Source organism: Copadichromis virginalis, linkage group LG13 (assembly GCF_057382275.1).
Source record: "Copadichromis virginalis isolate Kocher_CV1m ecotype Utaka linkage group LG13, C_Virginalis_male_GT1.1, whole genome shotgun sequence".
NCBI classification, from domain to species: domain Eukaryota; kingdom Metazoa; phylum Chordata; class Actinopteri; order Cichliformes; family Cichlidae; genus Copadichromis; species Copadichromis virginalis.
The window spans coordinates 14,708,865-14,726,127 of NC_140630.1; the positions used below are offsets into that span (position 1 = coordinate 14,708,865).

Sequence of the window (17,263 nt, forward strand, 5' to 3'; positions counted from 1 at the left end):
TTGATTCTTTATTAACTAGGTGGCTTAATGCAATGAAATGAGGGATTTGAATGAGCCCCATTTGGGGTGTTTTGAATAAAAAGCTTGCACTGTTTATGAATGGCTACAATGAACCTTTGAAGCACCACAGATGCAGGATATGCTGATACAAAGACCAGTAGGAATATGTCACAATGTCAGAGTGCTTTGCTGAAAGAATATGAGTAAAGAGCAGTTTTCATCTTTTATGGATGTTACACTTTTTCCACAGGTGTCAAACAATTATCTCTATAGCAATGTCTAAACACTACATCTTACAGACGAATCACAGGTTTGTCCTCAGAAGTTTCTACTGTCTTTTTCTTGTTCCTGATTGTCAGTTTGTCTGCCAGCCAAACTGTACTTCAAACTGAAGAAGTCCACAGTTGAGTAGCTATTGTGTTTTTACTGAAAATTTTAATAAAACATCGCTTATTCATTTCTGTTTCCATTCCAAATGTTGAACAGTTTTAAATTTGTCTTCCCTGTAAACACAAGTAAGCTATGTGGCAGAGTCATAAGTGGTGAGTAAAAATGACTTCTATACATTCTACAAAACAGAAAAAAATACAACCACAGATGGAGTGTTTTTTTTTTATCTCCAAGGTTGTCCCTCATGCACATTAGTCTCTATTGGATCTTAACAACTATCATATGGGTCACAAACAATTTATTTGACAATACAACCAACAAAGTTTTCTCCAAAATGGTCTGTATAGATAATTTAAAATCAATACAAAAATAAACAATGAAGTTTGACTTCCCCTTTAAAAAATGGACAGAGAGTCTTGACGGAGTAACACAAATTTTGAGGATACACATGAAATATATGCACATTGCATTTCATCAAATACAAAAAGAAAAACAAATGAAGGCAACAGTTCTTGGCTGAATTATCTGTGCTGCATCACTATATTAAGGGCATGACGATTAATACATACATAATGAAAAGCAATATACAAAATTTCAGAGATAAATACATTATTTATAGTTGATATGTTACAAAATTTCCCTCAGTGAGCGCAAGTGTGTATTGGAACAGAAATATGACAATGAACTACTATAGTCCTACATTGTCAATGGATTGTAATTTAGTTTTGGGGTTTTTTTTCTTTTTTTTTTCTTTTTTGTTGATCTAAAAGAACATGAAAAAGACAGATGTATAAATATTTAGCACACGTTTGGCAATATCACAATAGTCTACAATTTTTTTTTTTACCACATATAAAACACATAAGGGAGTTGGAGCTAGGGGGGGGAGACTGCTCCTCATCAACAAGAAACAGACTTCACAGTAGCCTAGGAATGCATTAATATACAGTGCTAGCAAAAAAGTTGAAAAACATGGCAAAACACACTTGCTTAAAAGGAAGCTCTAGACATGGAAGTACATCATATTCATCAACAGAGCAGTGTTTTGTACACATCAGTGTGCTTGTTGAATCAAAGAGGATTTTTTTTTACTTTTGAAGATGATTTCTAGCTACAATAAATTACAAAATTTAAGTTAAAATGCAGGAATGAAACATGATACAACGTTACCCACCCAGCCCTGCCCCTTTTTACTCGTATTTGTTGTACTTTTATGATCGATTTTCTACATTATATATCTCATATATTTTCCAGTTGAAATTCAAACTGTCTTGGCCCCTGTGTATTTTTCTCACACATAAAAATACAAAAAAGTCACATTATAAAGACACACAACTGTTGTGAATCTATTAAAAGAGAGTTGAAACAGAAAACAATTTCTGAGGCAAACAAGTTCATTGGCAAATGTACTGTACATCAGTGTTTTTACTTTACAACCAGATGGTGAGTCCACAGAGTCCCTTCCAGTATTGAGCGTGTGGTTGATTGGACAAATCCGAGACCAAAGCGCAACCCGACAGGTATACAAAATAAACACTTCATCATCCTGTGTCCTCTTCAAGGGTGATAAAATGGGAGGAGGGTGGGGGAATAAACAAAAAAAAATCCCACAGAAAAAAAATATTGTTCATCATGAAATCCTTTTTTTTCTGCAGGCTGTGAAAGTCAATGAAAATTTAAAAAAAAAAAAAGTCTTTCTTTTCTTTCTTTTTTTTTTTCTTCGTCTTCAAAAACAGAACAAGCGGTGGACTATACATTGCACCAGCCTTTTGCAGTGTGCTGAGGGGGTGCCCTGTGAAGTGGTAGTGGGTAGACTGGTGCTTGAGATGACGAAAGTGCATTTACATTGGAGGGACAACTAGGCCGGACATGGCTGGGGACAAAAAAGAGAGAAAGGTAACGGAGATTAGTTTATTAGGCTAAAGCAGGTATGGATATAAGTATGAAAAACTATTAAAGTGTTGTAATTTAGTGCATGCATGGCGTGTGTGTGTGTGTGTGTGTGTGTGTGTGCGTGTGCGTGTGCGTGTGTGGCCATCTGACAGTGCGCAAGTGCGTGAATGTAAGCCTTAATGTGCCTGTTTGCGTATGAGCCTCTGAGTGTTTGCCGTGTCCGCCAGCCTGCTGCTGCGTGTCCTCCTAACGGGGAGAGTTTGAAAACCTCCCTCCTGCTCTGACATTTCAGCCCCCAGCACGCCAGTCCTGCTATGTGTGATATTTCTCCTGGCATTGGGGTAATAGCAAACACTGGCCCAGACTCCCAGGAGACACAGCCGTGATGACGGCAGAGCAACAACACGGTCACTTCCCACAATGCCACAATGCTACAGTACCAGACACCCAGACTCTCCTCTCCGCAAATTCAGTCCTATCACTTCCTTTCCTCCCGTCATCTCTTCTTTATCCTTGACTCTCCAACACCGAGCGGCACATTAGTCCTACGTTTCCCCATTCCCCAAGTTATGCCTCTGCGTCATTATCCAAGAGAGATTAGGCAAGATCAAAGGTAGCTTCCGTTATTTTACCGAGACCATCTGCTTAGGATATCATTAGCAACTGTACCTCACCCTGAGAGTTTATATATTCAGTATTTTCACACGTTTTAACAATTAGGCGACTAGTGAAGTGCTGGGATGATATATTATTATATTGCTCTGAGTATATTTGTAGAGTCATGGTTGAAATGCTTTTAAGTTTGCCAGCGCAGATGATGGCAAGGCATTGCTCATTAATTTCTGCACAACATGTATTAATAAGTATGAACGTGTAGCAAGATGAACTTTAATTTCCCACTTCATTAAGCCCAATGTTATTAATCTTGGGGCACACACTACGGCTAAGCTTGTTTTCAAAGCAATCATGTTGGTCATGACACATGCACAAAACCTAATAAACATAATTACTAAAACAATTCTGGGAAGGTCTTTTCCTGCGACATCAGAGGGGATCATTTGTATGAAAGGGCAACAAGGATGTATGTTTGTGTGAATGTTGGCGAAGACGCGGGATGAAGCTTGCGCTCCTACGCTTGTGCGTGTGTGCAAAGGCATGCTCTGTGTGAGTGTGTGCGTCTGAATGTAAACTGAAAGGTGTAAATTGGCCTGTCAAAATGCATATATTTGTAATGATTAATCCCTCACCAAACCGGACAGAGGCCTGAGCAGCGGTATCTGACCAGTAGTCCGTAGGGAAGGGATGAGGGGGTGAGGGGGGCTCACCTTGCAGTCCGTTGCCGTTGGCGCTGGTGCAGGAGGGGGGTGGGGAGGCCTGGGGTCGGACCACAGGGGCGAAGGCGCTCTTTTGTTTAACTGTGGAGACGATAGGGAAGGAAAGGAAAGGAGGGAGGGTAAGAGTGAGAACGTGCTGTGAGTAGTGCTCAAGAGGGAGAGGGCAGTTAAGGTAAGGCTGGGATAGTATTACTGCCAGGGGGGATACACGATCAGTACTCACAGGCCCCTACCATCAACATCTTGCCCAGTTGAACAAACACAGGTGGCAAACGGTGAAAGACAAAATGAATATTTCTTTGATTCTAAGCTGCGCGCAAGTTCTCCAAAGTGCTAAAACTAAACAAGCCCCCGTGAATAACTGGTAATATATTATCACCATCGGTAATTTTATAAACCCCCGTCAGAAATGATTCATAGAAGTGAAAACGAATGTGGGAGCTGGAATTAAATCAGCAGCAGCTTAGTGCTACTACAGCGTGCGATAGTGGCAAGCTACTCACTTCCATATGGGGAGTTGGCAGAGGATCCGTTGAGGAACCCAGGGGAGCTTGGCACTCCCAGGTTCATACCGGCATTGCCGTAGCCATTCATGCTGTTGCTGACGGTGTTGTAGCTCGACTGCTGTGGGGTGCTGCTGGAGATGTAGCCCCTGGGGGACACGCTGCTGGTGTTCCGGCTGTAACCCACTGAACAACACAAGAAAAAAGGAGAGGGATATTTTTTTAATGTATGTGGAGTGTTTGCTAATTACAGTAAAAAAAAACAATGGAGTTTTGCTGTTGCAGTAAAATTTTTATATTAACGCATGCTGCGGATGCTAGTTTAATAAGAAGAGAACTTGACACGTTAATTGGACCCTTTTTTTAAAAAAACCCAGCGTTCAGACATAATTCCTGTTCAATTTTCTTACTTTAATAAGAAAAAGGAGGGAAATGTAACTATTTCTCATTTTCCTGCAAACCCCTTGGAATACCCTCAAGGGCCCACCTCCAGGTCCCCGCACCCCACTTTGGAAACCCACCTGAATTGCAGAGCCGTATCCAAAATCTCATACCTTGGTCATTTCCTTGTGACTCAGACACATTGACTGCTAGTTGGCTGCTGAAGGAGTTGACTCCCATCATGCCGTGGGAGGCTGTGTTAGCGAGAGAGGGGATCTGGTTGTGGTTGCGGGGAACGCTGTACAGGGCCTCTGCGATGTCAGCTGCCCTCTTCAGAATGATCTCCTGAGAAGCACAGGGGAAGGTTTTGTTATTTATGTTGTTGTTTTTTGCTTTTTCTTTATAGCTGTGCTTTTTCTTTGATGCATGGTTCATGACTATATGGTTAACTCACAATGCACGTAGCCTACATTGTTCCAGATATAGTGGTAAAAATACCCTTTGGTGATACTAAATTGTTTCTTACTTAGCAGAGGTACAAGCATGCTTAAATTAGCTGTGTGGACACGGACCTGATTGTTGTGAGGCATTCCATACAGGGCTTCAACGAGATCAGCCGCCCTCTTCAGTAACACCTCCTGATGAGGAAAGCAGTGGGAGTAAATGTTAAAACCTAAAGAGATTACATTGGAGAGCCCAGTGGTACGTACAGTAACAGAAAATATCAAAAGCAACATTGCGCAGCAGGGTCGCGGGGAGCTTTAGAAATGTTTACATATTCAAACACTAAATAAAAGCCACCTTGATTTAAGAGGCACTAGAGCTGCATTTATATGGCACTACCATTTTACTCCTTCCAACCATGCAGAGCAGTGAATAATGTTCCCTATCTTAATTAAACTGGCATAGTCCTTTAAAAACAACACCTCACCCCTGATTCTGGGCTTCACGTTTGCTCCAGAGTTCACCGCTGAGTCCCCTCTCTTCAGAACAATAAAGTGAATTAGCTCTGGGTTAATCTAGTTCTGTTGTAATGACATTAAGGAATTTTTCAATTAACCTCTTTGACTGGCTGTTGCAAAGGACTTCACAAATGACTTCCCATCCAGCAAGAGCTGGGTGCTTGTGCCTTGGGGACACGGATGCTCAGGATGTGGTCTTATCCATGTCTGCATGCTTGCCCCCGCTTGACAATGCGGATTAGCTGTGTTGCTTTGGCTCTTAACACTGAAAATGAGTTGGCCCCGGATCCCGTTCCCCCCCACTCTCTTTCGGGCTTTCAGCAAGGTGGGGTTTGGCCCGTTTGTGTATCTTTATCTGCTCTTTGAATTCAGCACTTACAATTAAATCCCTCTCAAGCAACCAGGCTGCTCTCTTTGTTTTCTATAATACAGAAGGCAATATGCTCAATGAAAAATCCTCTCCTCCTTTTAGAGTGCATATAATCTGACAAAGGCAAGTTGCAGACACGGCTCTCGCGTGTGTTTTAAAACGCTCGCTTGTTGTCACCTGCTGTAGAGCAGAGATTTGTCGCCTGTGCTGTTAGAACCCTGGTTAAAAGCAATGCAAATCTGTCACCAGAAACATCTCAGATGGCGCTTGTTTTCTTCCCACATTCGCTGTGTTTTCTTTTGCGGGCCCCGGTAATTTGTCTGAAGTGTTCCATCACTTGGCAATAGCAGTGTGGGATTAAGACGGCAGCTGCCATAAATGAATGTAAACACAGCCTTCGCGCCTTCAAACAGCGGCCTCCAAGACTTGGCCTGCATTTCCAAGGCACAGCGTATGTAGTGTGTATGGAGCGTGTGTATGGGCCCTTTCATCCAGAGGAGCATATCTACCACAGTCCTTGATTTATCAAGATGAATCACTGTAGAAGCCACTTCCAGCGTATGCCATGCTCTCTTATAGAAACATATCGCTTAATCCACCCCAAGTTACCGGATGGGTGGCTCTTAGAATGGGCATTTACCTCTGAAATTGGTGTGTATGCTCAACGTTGCATGCATCTAGTTTGCATACAAATAAAGAATTATGGTTGTCGTGAGGCAGGTAGACTAAATGAGAGGACCAGCTGTCTTGATGTGTTCTCATCAGGCAGAACAGATTTCTCTCTCTCTTGCTGAGTGAGATAAAGTGGTTTTCTTTCTTTTTGTCTGCAGTTAATAATTACCAATAATCTATTCTATCATATTTCAAGATCTCCTACATGGCTCTCAATTTTAAACAACAATTAAAGCAATTAAGACTGTCGCGTTTGCAAGCCATGTTTCATTCTCTGTAAAACGTCCTCTCCCTCCTTGTCCATATGGTACTTTGCAGCAGTGACATAAGGAGAGCTTGGAAAAAGGAGGGAGGAAAACGATATTGCCTCTCATCCTTAATCTGTCGTTTACCGCGTGGTGTCTTAACTAACCAAGTTGACTCGCAGGGCTATGCTTAAGTGGCAACCTAGTCATATCCGAGGATGATGAGAAGTGCTGCACCCAATCAAGGAAGAAGTTTGTTTTCTTCTGACGAGACGCTTCCATGCGTATCAGCTCACGCTGTGAATACGATTAACACGGAATAGTGTTCTGAGGGCATTTCCATGTAAATCTCAATACTGCTCCAGCATAAGTGTAATTGGCTTTCTTGTCATGGAGACATATCAGAACACACCATGTTAAATTGAAACAATTAAAGGCTTCAAATGATTTCTGTTGTTCTGTGACAAATGCGTGACAGATTCCTTCTATTGTTTGCCATGCTTTGCATAAAGGTCTCGTGTTCCGCAACTGTCTAAATGGGACTGCTCAGATAACAGATCACCTAAGATTTAGGAGCCGTTTTATGTTATTGCTGAGAAAAAAGGCGACCAGGGGGTGGGGGGTGGGGGAAGCCATATCAAATGATGTGTTATAAAAAATATCTAACAATAAGGAGATGTGGTCTAAAATGGCCCAAATGTGATTCTTCAAGCAGTAGATTAACATGGATGTTGTATTTATATTATCACAGTTAATAAAAAAGGGCCTAGGTTATGTAGCTTGGAGTGCTAATGCCATTATAAAACTGTAAGGCAATTACTCTGTTAGCTCTAGCCTGAGGTAATGAATGCATTTAGAAGCATAGGGCCATTAGATGAAGGTACTTCAAAGAGCACAGGAAGAGAGATTCATTTAAATACATGGGTAATTGCTTGACATGAACACATTTGTAATATTTTCTCCTTGTGGATTACACAAAGAATTGGAAAAGAATGGGCTTATGCTCATTTTGGGAGGAAAGAAAAGAATCCAAAGCAATCAGCTTAATAATAAAACAATATTGAGTTTCCACTTTTAATTTCATAATGAATCTAATTTGTTACAGAAGAGAGAAATTGAGTGTGATATAATGTGATATCCAGTCTATTTGTCCATTACTGCCAGAGGGCACAAAATGGTATTATAAATTGTCTTTTTTATATTATGAATAGAAAATTGTTTTATAACAAGATCTTAAAAGGGAGGGTGAATTCCAAAGTCTCTCTTCACTTAACGCAATGCCCGCAAACCAATCTCCTTTCTCATCACTTGACTGCTCACACTTATTACTTTCATATTCACCCTGGACTTTGCATTGAATTTTTATATCTCCACTCCTCCCACAGGGTCAGACTGTCATCTACGATGTTGTCTTAGAATTACGAGGTAAACTTCAATCAGAGGCAGCTTCCCCCCTTTTTTCTCTGTGTAGCAACAATATTAGCGTGCATCCCTTGCTATCCATGAGCACTCCCATATTGGCTTTCTGTCTCCTTACAATTACCACGTGTCTTACTGGTCCCAGGGAGAAGGCTGGTGGAAATCAATAGTGGAGTAATATTATCAACTGGAGGGTGAAGTCATGGGAGGGGGGAGTAGAGGTGGTGAGTGGGCTTGGTGTCGATTTGCCTTTCTGCTAATGCACACCGCGCGTCCTCCAGCTTTATCTTCTTTTTATAGAGTCTCCCTACCTCACCTGCACCCTGTAATGGCTGTTCTCTATATGCCGTTTCTGTTCTCATTCCAAATGTACATGCCAGCCTCGGCCCGCCGCGGGCTGTTTTATTGGGAATGTGCTTTTGACCCCGAGAGCTGACCCTCAGATGGCAAGCTTAACAATGACGAATCACTTGGTGGGATCATTTACATGCCCCCTGAACCCCATATTTGGGTCCATTAGAGAGCAAATCAAATATTTATGTTGTTTATTGGAAGTGCAGGGTTTCATCTCACTCTGTGATTGTTTCATGCAAAGGCTGGGAGACCATGCTATATTAAGTATGCGCACACCCAGGAAACTAATCTTGGGTTCAGTGTCAAAATCTGTCTCAGAGCCAACAACACTTTGTATTCAAGGAAAAAAAGAAGCGAAAGAAAAGAAAGGGAAAAAGGGAGGAGGGTTTCTCTGTAATAAAGCTGTGTTAAACACTGTTGCTCTCTTTGTTCACAAGATGTGGATTTCACAAAGACACTGGGTGACTTTATAAAATAAAAACAGTGCAGCTAGACTGACCTGTGATGCCTGCGGAGATAGAACGAGTCATGTGGATATGAAAGGGTAAGTGTACTTTACCTTTTGGTCTACGTTTACAGTTGAAATTAGAGTAACATTTCATGTCTAGGTGTTGTTTCCTGTCTCCACAGGGACTGGGTCTAATTGAAACACTTCATATACTGAACCAGGGACTAGCTGTGATGTTCCATTTCTCCACATTGCCTTGGTCAAATGTCTATAGCTACCACACAGTCTGTTCTTTATTAAATTGTCCGTTGGACATTAATGATATTGCGGTGTAGCATGCTGGGATTTAATAGATAAGGTCTTTAAAGGTTTTACAGTATTATTAAAACTCTGAGGTGGCCTCCACTTTACTGCGTGCCGAGGGGTTTTGAAAGTACTAATCAGTCATATTATTACACTTGACACATCTGGAACGTCAGTCATCAAAATGGTTACTGGCAGGGTAGCAATTAGTGAAAACACACAGATAGATTTTATCAATCGGAAATGGAAAGAGCGCAAGAATCAAAGGGGAGAAAAAGAATAAAAGAATCAAAGCGGTTCTGCAGGGGAGGGTTTTTTTCTCACTGTTTGCACCCAAGTTTTCGTGCTCAGGTCTTTCAATATGCCAGTGTCTTTATGTGCCACACCGGTGTGTATAAAACTGATGTGGCTTTCAACTCCTTCACCAAGGTTCAAAAGAAAACAATAAGAAAGCCAAAGCATAATAACATGCAGTCTTTGTCTATTAGCCGCAGTAAGACTAGGGGGTTTACGGCACAGGGTTCTGTAAACAAAAGATTAAACCAAATCGAGCTGCAGAAAATGAAAGGAAAACATGAGTGGGGTAATGAGGGTGCAGACGTCGTTTCTGACCAGATTACCATCTCCACAGACTACTGGAGAGGAAAACGCCTGATTGAGCTATTTTACCACACAGAGAGTTTACGCCTCTCTCCACACACAAAACCAATAGCATTACCACGCTGGTTAGTGGGTAAGCCACATATGTGAAGAAAATCTGTTAGAGTTTTGGGTCATACTGCTCTGCTTGGTTGTAATGTTGTTTTGTTTATTTGTCGAAGAATTATAACCCAGACCGCTCTGTGTCATTATGGTTCTTTTGGTTTTCAGTGCAGCAGAGACACTGTACTGACCTTTGGTAACCTCTCAGGGTCGCCGGGGTGTCTGGGGATGACTTTCTGCAGCCTCTGGAACCCATAGTCGATGGTTGGCTCATTCAGGGCTGAAAAAAAGACGAGAGAAGGTGAAAATTAGAGCGTTGTGGGGGCTAAACTAATTGAGAAATGAGTTAGAGTTTACAGTAAAATAGTCATTTCCAAATCCAAACCTCAAGGGCCAGACAGTGTTTTATACGACACAAGTTCCTCTGACACTTGTGCCACTAAGTGCTATTCCATTAAAAGCCATGATGACCTACATCAGTCTGAGGATTCTTCAGAGGGGCCCTCCCCCTTTTTATCTGCTTGAGAATATTGACTAAAGCAAACTACATAACGGCGGTCTTTTAATCTAACAGAGCCTTAATAATCTGTGAAAGGCTGTCCACACATTGATCTAGTGTAAGTTGCCGTCATTTCACCCTTCTGCACCAACTGTACTGCAACACTGGCCGTGTGAAATACGGCAGCAGATCCCATGGAGCCATTAATCTCTCCCACCCCTCAAATAGTAATCTGGGGCATGAAGCATATTGGGCGATGAATCAGAGGCACAAAGTAAATGAATCATAACCCAGACTTTGGTGAGAGCAGGGCGTTTTATGTCTGACAGTCCTAATGGGTAATTGAAGGTTTCCTTACAGCTCCGCCTGATTCTAAACAATCATGTGTACACTCATAGGCAGGACAAGGCGAGGGAGGCAGGGCAGAGGAGAGAAGGAGGGGAGGAGTGGAAGAAAGGAGGAGAGCAGTGTAAAGGGGGAAGGAACAACTTAATAGAGAACATCACTTCTCAATGTAGATATCATTTTCAGGAGAGTAACTCCACCGAGCAAGGCGCTTCATAAATCAATGGCTTTCTATGGAGACTAATAAGAGCTGCCTGCCTCTATTCATTGTTCAGCCTGTAATTTGGCCCATCACTCATTACTCAGCATGTAATTTCAGCATTAACACCGCACAGCTCGCTGAACCCGCTGAACACCAGAGAATGTGAAAGCAAGCAACCCCCCCCCCACAAACACACACACGCACATAGAGGCAGGCAGGGCCACTGGAGCACAAGCCAGGGAGTCAGGGCAGGAAAAGGAACATTTATGTTTCTCATTCTTTCTTTTGTACATCAGATACACATGCACAACCCCGAAACACACCCATAAGGCATACTGTACCTACTCACGCATACTTATGTTACTCACACACATACTTATAATCGAACACACCACTTGTGCTAAAACTCAAATACAGTAATTGCTAGCTCAACCGTGCTCAAGTGGAGCAGTTATGTGTTCAAGCATGGACAATGCAGGGTGATAATCGATAGCAAGGATCTGGCTTACAAATACAGTGATATTCAGCCTCATAGGCTGGACACACCTGAATAAACCCATGCCACAACAACATACACTGCTGGAAATCTGATTTGACATGTCATCATGCGTCCCGAAACGACAAAGGTCTGCCATAGAATGTGAGGGAAAGCCATCTTCTCCTTAATAAAGGATTGATCTGCCGTATTGATCGTACATGACAAGGCTATAGCAAGGAATTTGCCCCCTTTCTTTTGTTATTTCCACCCCCCTTCCCCTTCTTATCTATGCACTCTGGCAGTCCTGTACATGTGTGCATGTGTACACACACGAGTGTGTAGATGTGAGTGCATATGGCCGGCAGAGAGAGAGTGTATGTGCACGGCAGCCCTGCCAGACCCTGCTGCTCAGTGTGATGTAAATTGTGTATGTGTAAAAAGCACTCCATAATCAGGCCATCCATCATCAGAGGCTGTCAGTGGGCTCTCTCAGGGTGATACATCACGCTCTCCTGTCCTCTGCCTCAGTTGGGGCCTACACAACCCGCCAGGCATGCTGGGAACACAGCCGGAGAGACGTACAGTACAGGACAAGACCTAGGTTGGGAGAGGTGTTCTGTTTGATGTGCCTCTCCAATGATAATGATGCCCTCCTGTAAATGCATGTTTTGGAGGGTAGGGTCTCCTTAATCCTTGAAATGTGGTTTATGCTGGATTTTGTCGACAGCTTTCACAGTTTATTACACTTCTAAATATGGAGGAATCGAAACGCCTCGAACTAAACCGATATTAGATGTAAAGTTTTCTCCGTCATGGTTTAACACCTGGCAGAATCGCCTGCAGTTGTCGTCCAAGCGTCAGGCATGATCTCTACATGTCGACATGTCACCATCTCATCTATCATGGAGATGATCTTTGTAACAACCCCGGCATAATGAAATTGGTGACACGGACCGCCATCTGCTATTGATTTCATGCAAATGCTTTTGACAGCTGATGGAGACTTGCATTAGCGCTAAACGGTGCTGTCAGTTGATGAGTTGACAGTTTTGTAGTCATAGCATGTACACTAGTGCAGACAGACACAGACAATGTCAATAATCCTGTAAGAGCTGCTGATGATATATACTGAGCACTTATATTCAATCTAGACAATAAATGTGTTATGAGTGCAGTCGTTGCATTGCGCCTCACATTTTTTCTTTCAGGCAAAGATTTTCTTTCATGTGCTGAGCTTTTACAAGAATCATTGGGACTACTCGCCTTACTTTTCCTCACACCACACACATTGACAGCAGCCCCACCTCTTCACCTCATGTCTTTTTTAATCCTTGACACATCATTATGTTCCAACTTCACACTCTGTCGTAAACTTTACTCTCTTCTAAAGAGCAGCTCTGTGATGCCCCGGCATGACTCGATGCATGCCAGAATTTGTTTGCTCCTTCCAGTACAATATGGAGAGAGAGGTGGGATGAGGGTGTGGACAAAGCATGCCCCCCTCCCCCTAACCTCCTCCTTACCCCTCCTTGTAAGGCTTCTCAATCGCTGCAAGGAAACATGAAACCCTCCACACACATCCCATAAATCCTGAATTGGGTGGGGAGTCTAGCCGAGGGGGGGGGGCGGCGGGGGACTGGAGGAGGTATGATACGGGGTGGGGGGGGGGGGTCGCTGGCACGTTCCAGTCACGCCCGCTTCCCGGCCCGCGGCCAATCAATACCACTTTCCTGTTTTAGAGGCGGGTAATTATGAGGTGGAGAGATTGTGTGACCTCTCACCCCTGCTGCATTACTCGCCTGATATTAAGATAAATTGCCTGATTTTGGGTAAACATATGCTGCAATTCAAACTGTCAGCACTGGTTTGCTCAGGGATAATTTGTATTGATCTCCTGGCTTCTTCCCCATTTTGCTTACTGACCTCATGGATAATTAGAGAAAAAGAGACACGGGGAGGTAAGGCAGGGCTTGCATTTGAATACTTTGCAGGAGAGATGAAGAGCACATGCGGGGGGGATGTTGGGAGGTGGCAGAGGGAACATTAGAGACTAATAGAATTTTCATTTTCTCTCATTTTCGGCTCAGATTTAGACAGGTTACGTGTTTTGTTCAATTATATCTCTTTTTTTCTCTTTCCCTGCCTGTCTTATATACACAGCGATGGCCCGGGGTTTAATTTCTGTCGTGATACAAATTTTACAAATATAATGAGACAACAAAGCGACGGCGAATACGTTTCAAGTTAAACAGCTGATAACAAAAGGATTTATTGCCATATGTGAGCAAAATTAGCATGGTAAGTGACGAAAGAACAGACGTGATAAAGAGTGTGCTTCCCCTTCACGAAGGTTTGGAAGAACATTTTTATGAATATTTCAGTAATTTTCTCTCTCCAGAGAGTGAATGATCATGTTTCAGAATATGAAGAAATGGAATGCATGACTCGGTGTGCAGCTGTGACCATATCATTTCCAATTTTGAATATCACGCATGCGCATGGGCATGCATGGCAGGCCTTCAGTGAGATTCCTCTGCCTGGAATGTGCAATTCCCAATCTTATTTTGATCTGATGCCTTAATCTGCCACCCTTTCATGCCACTAACACATTTTCTCTGAGAGCTCCTTTAGCCGCCTCAGTCGAGCCACTTTACTTAAAATGTAGAGTGGATGGCGTGTACATGGCATCTGAGTGTGGTCCGCTGCTCCTTCTCCATGTTCTCTAGAAATAGGACATGAGTAACCGCTCTACAAGAACACTGTAACATGGCCGTCTCTGGCAGCCAGAAGTGCTTACATGGCGATACAGCACAGTGTGCCCACAGTCCATATGAAAGCGGATTGAACACTTGTATTGGCTTACAGTATCGAGGTAAAAACATAGGGAAATGTTTGAGCAAAGCAGTAAATTTAAAGGAAATTGTTCCTTGTTAAGTCTATGAGCCTGAATGGAAGCTCGCACAGTGTACTAGCATTCCTGCCAGCCATTACAGCTTATTACGATAACTCTATCTTTCCAGGAGATAAAAACCTAGCCTTGTTGCCATTTGCCAGCTATTACTTTCGCTAATTATACTTAACTGCTTCGAGCTTATCTCCACTCCTCCTACACCATTGAGCAGTTATTTTTTTCTTTCCCCTTAACACAAATTAGAGGTGGAGTGGGAGTTGGAAAGGGGGAGACAGATAAACAGCACAGGCAGAAGTTCATTCAAGTGTTATTGCATTTGTGACTTGTCAAACAGTCTAACTGAAGCCTTCTAGGCACCTGCAGTCTGTTAGATGGATGCAGTTCACAACAGCATCAACACACATAACGACCTCTTCTCGTCAATATTCAACAGCTGCGGACGTAGGACGAGCGTATATCTTCACAGCGTTGCGTTAAGGAATTAAAACGGACTCCTGTGCGTACAAGGAAGGCGTGATATTCAGAAGTCATGCTGCTGCTCCTCAGTATAAATGTGTTCCAGTGTTGAGAGCAGAAAATACGCATGCAGACCATCTTAAAAAAAAAAATCAACCAACACCAAACCAAGGCAAATTGAAATTTTCACAGCAAACCCACGCAAAGCAAACCTCATCTGTGTTAACACTGACCATATCATCTCCATCCACTGCAGCCAGTTATCACTCAGTGATTCCATCTCCAGCAGTCTCAAGATGAACAGGAAATTAAAATTTCAAAGATCTGCAGTTAAGATAAATCAATGGAGACAGATCAATGTTCATTGAAATTTCATGAACTTTGAGCCAATACAGATGAAAAAAACCCAGACAGTTACAGTCTCCAGCAGATATTGCTCCTGCAACAGATAAAATGTAATTAACACGCTTAAAAGGGAGCAATGTTACAGATTGCCCATCCATAATTCCAGACTCCCTTCATATCGGTGGTATTATTAGAAAGGGCCGAAGACACCTGTTCAATCCTCTTAGATGACATCTAAAGTACTTGTGCCACTTCTCTGAGGACGTCAGCGGACTTTCACACATTACCGGCCAACAGAAATCAAATGGGTTCCCTTCACAGCTGATTGCAAGCGCAAATTAATATTGTAAAATGAAGATCAATACATGGACGGGGCACAGATCGATGACGGCTAAATTACGGCCGCATTTTCCCCCTCATTCAAGATGAGTTGTGTTTTCCTCTCAAAGTCAATACCGTGCTGCCTCCCTCATTCATTTCTCAATAAACTTGCCGATGAATTTCAATCAAAATGCGGCAGAGGAGGGGGCGGGAGGCTGGAGTTCTTTTAAAGCCCGTTGGGTGCAGATCATACTGAAAATGGGGCAAGAAGAGGAGGTAGAGAAAAAAAGAGGAGGAGGGAAAGATCCTCGTCTATCAAGAGCCCCCCTCCCTGCCTCCTGTGTCTATCTTTCCCGTGGCAGAGGACTGATGCTGTGACTTCGTGAGGACAATCCATTTTAAGAGCTATTACAAAACAGACCTCTAACGATACTGTGGGACAAAAAGTGGGTCCAATTAAAATTAAATCAATGAATACCATCCTTACTGGGAGGAAAAAAAGCACGCACCTATGCTTTAATTTTTCTCATGAAAGATAACCACAATGCATTTCACAGAGAGATGTAATGGGGGAAAATACATGCTCAACTGCAAGTGCTTATTTCAATCAATTTCCTGGAGCTGGATTTCACAGGTCACTTGCTGATAACACGCTGTGGAATAATGCCACAGTGTGCTTCTCAAAGCCTACCTGACAAGCTGCCTGACAGTGGGGGAGTGCGAGCACGTGTCACGTCAGCCCTCTAATTGGACACAAGGACCTTCCTCCGTGGAACCTTGTCGTGCTCCACACAAGCTCACAAGGCCTTCAAACCAGGCCCATCTAACTTGGCAATGAGTGTCTGCTCCACTCCCGTGGAGCTGGTGCTAAATACCAGAGTTGTAATGAGACAGGTAGGTATGGGGATATGGCTAGTGGATAACATGCTTTGACACATGCTAAAACTGTTGTGCCAACTGGTTACAACCCACGTGACTGTGGCAGTGACATTTATAAATGCCTATGTCATCTTTTCTCATTGTAGCAGTTCATACTGCAGGGGGATTTTCTTTTTCCTCCTTTAAATCAGCCTTTTTTAGAAATATCACAAATGTTGTGCGGAGTGGCTTTAAAGGGTGCGGAAATATGAAGTCATTTGGCGTGTGTGTTTCAAAGAGCTCCTCAAAAGCAGATCTGTTTACATACCTCCTTGAATGCCTTTGATTATAGCATATCTTTGCTGTAGGCCACACCCCGTCGCTGACCAGCAACCAACCGAGTACCAAACCCAACCCATCAGGACAGGAAATGAAAAGGAAGCGCCTCATCTGATCAGCTTCTAAGTCTGGAACTTCAAAGTGACGGCAGGGCGGAGAGGAGACGCAAGGATAGGGACAATTCACGAGCTGGTCAGCACAGGACCCTATCTGATGTGCTTTGATAAAGACGTCTGCATTTGTTTGTTTAATTTTTCCCTTTTTTTTAGGGTCCACCGCTGTAACACTGTGTTCCTCTTTCTAAGAGCAGAACATTAAGTGGGTTTAATTTTGGATTTGAGAAGTGGACTTCACTATTTATATCTCTGATTTGTGCATAGAGGTTGTCAGCTCAGTGTGGGTGCATACATGTTGGAGACTGGCATTAAATAGTTTGACTTTCATAAAGCAGGAAGCTTTAGTGGAAGTGTATTTACAAAGAACCCTTACTTCTGCACTATCAACATCTCCCTTTTCCATCCCTTACAAGGTTG

General features: G+C 42.8%; 1 protein-coding gene across 8 annotated transcripts in view; it reads right to left on the reverse strand.

Annotated features, from left to right (window-relative positions):
- Positions 1 to 211: 211 nt before the first annotated feature.
- LOC146695369 (transcription factor COE3) overlaps positions 212 to 17,263 on the reverse strand; it is a 67,666-nt gene continuing 50,614 nt past the window's right edge. For 4 of the 8 annotated variants that reach the window (XM_085477471.1, XM_085477470.1, XM_085477473.1 and 1 more), the window contains exons 11-16: positions 10,168 to 10,256; positions 5,074 to 5,139; positions 4,675 to 4,846; positions 4,121 to 4,306; positions 3,531 to 3,698; positions 212 to 2,263 (exon numbers count right to left, since the gene is read on the reverse strand). In XM_085477471.1, the coding sequence (XP_085333597.1) occupies positions 2,232 to 2,263; positions 3,531 to 3,698; positions 4,121 to 4,306; positions 4,675 to 4,846; positions 5,074 to 5,139; positions 10,168 to 10,256 (713 nt within the window). In that variant the 3' untranslated portion in view covers positions 212 to 2,231. The remainder of the gene's footprint in view (positions 2,264 to 3,530; positions 3,699 to 4,120; positions 4,307 to 4,674; positions 4,847 to 5,073; positions 5,140 to 10,167; positions 10,257 to 17,263) is intronic. The other 4 variants (XM_085477477.1, XM_085477476.1, XM_085477478.1 and 1 more) reach the window with 1 other exon arrangement.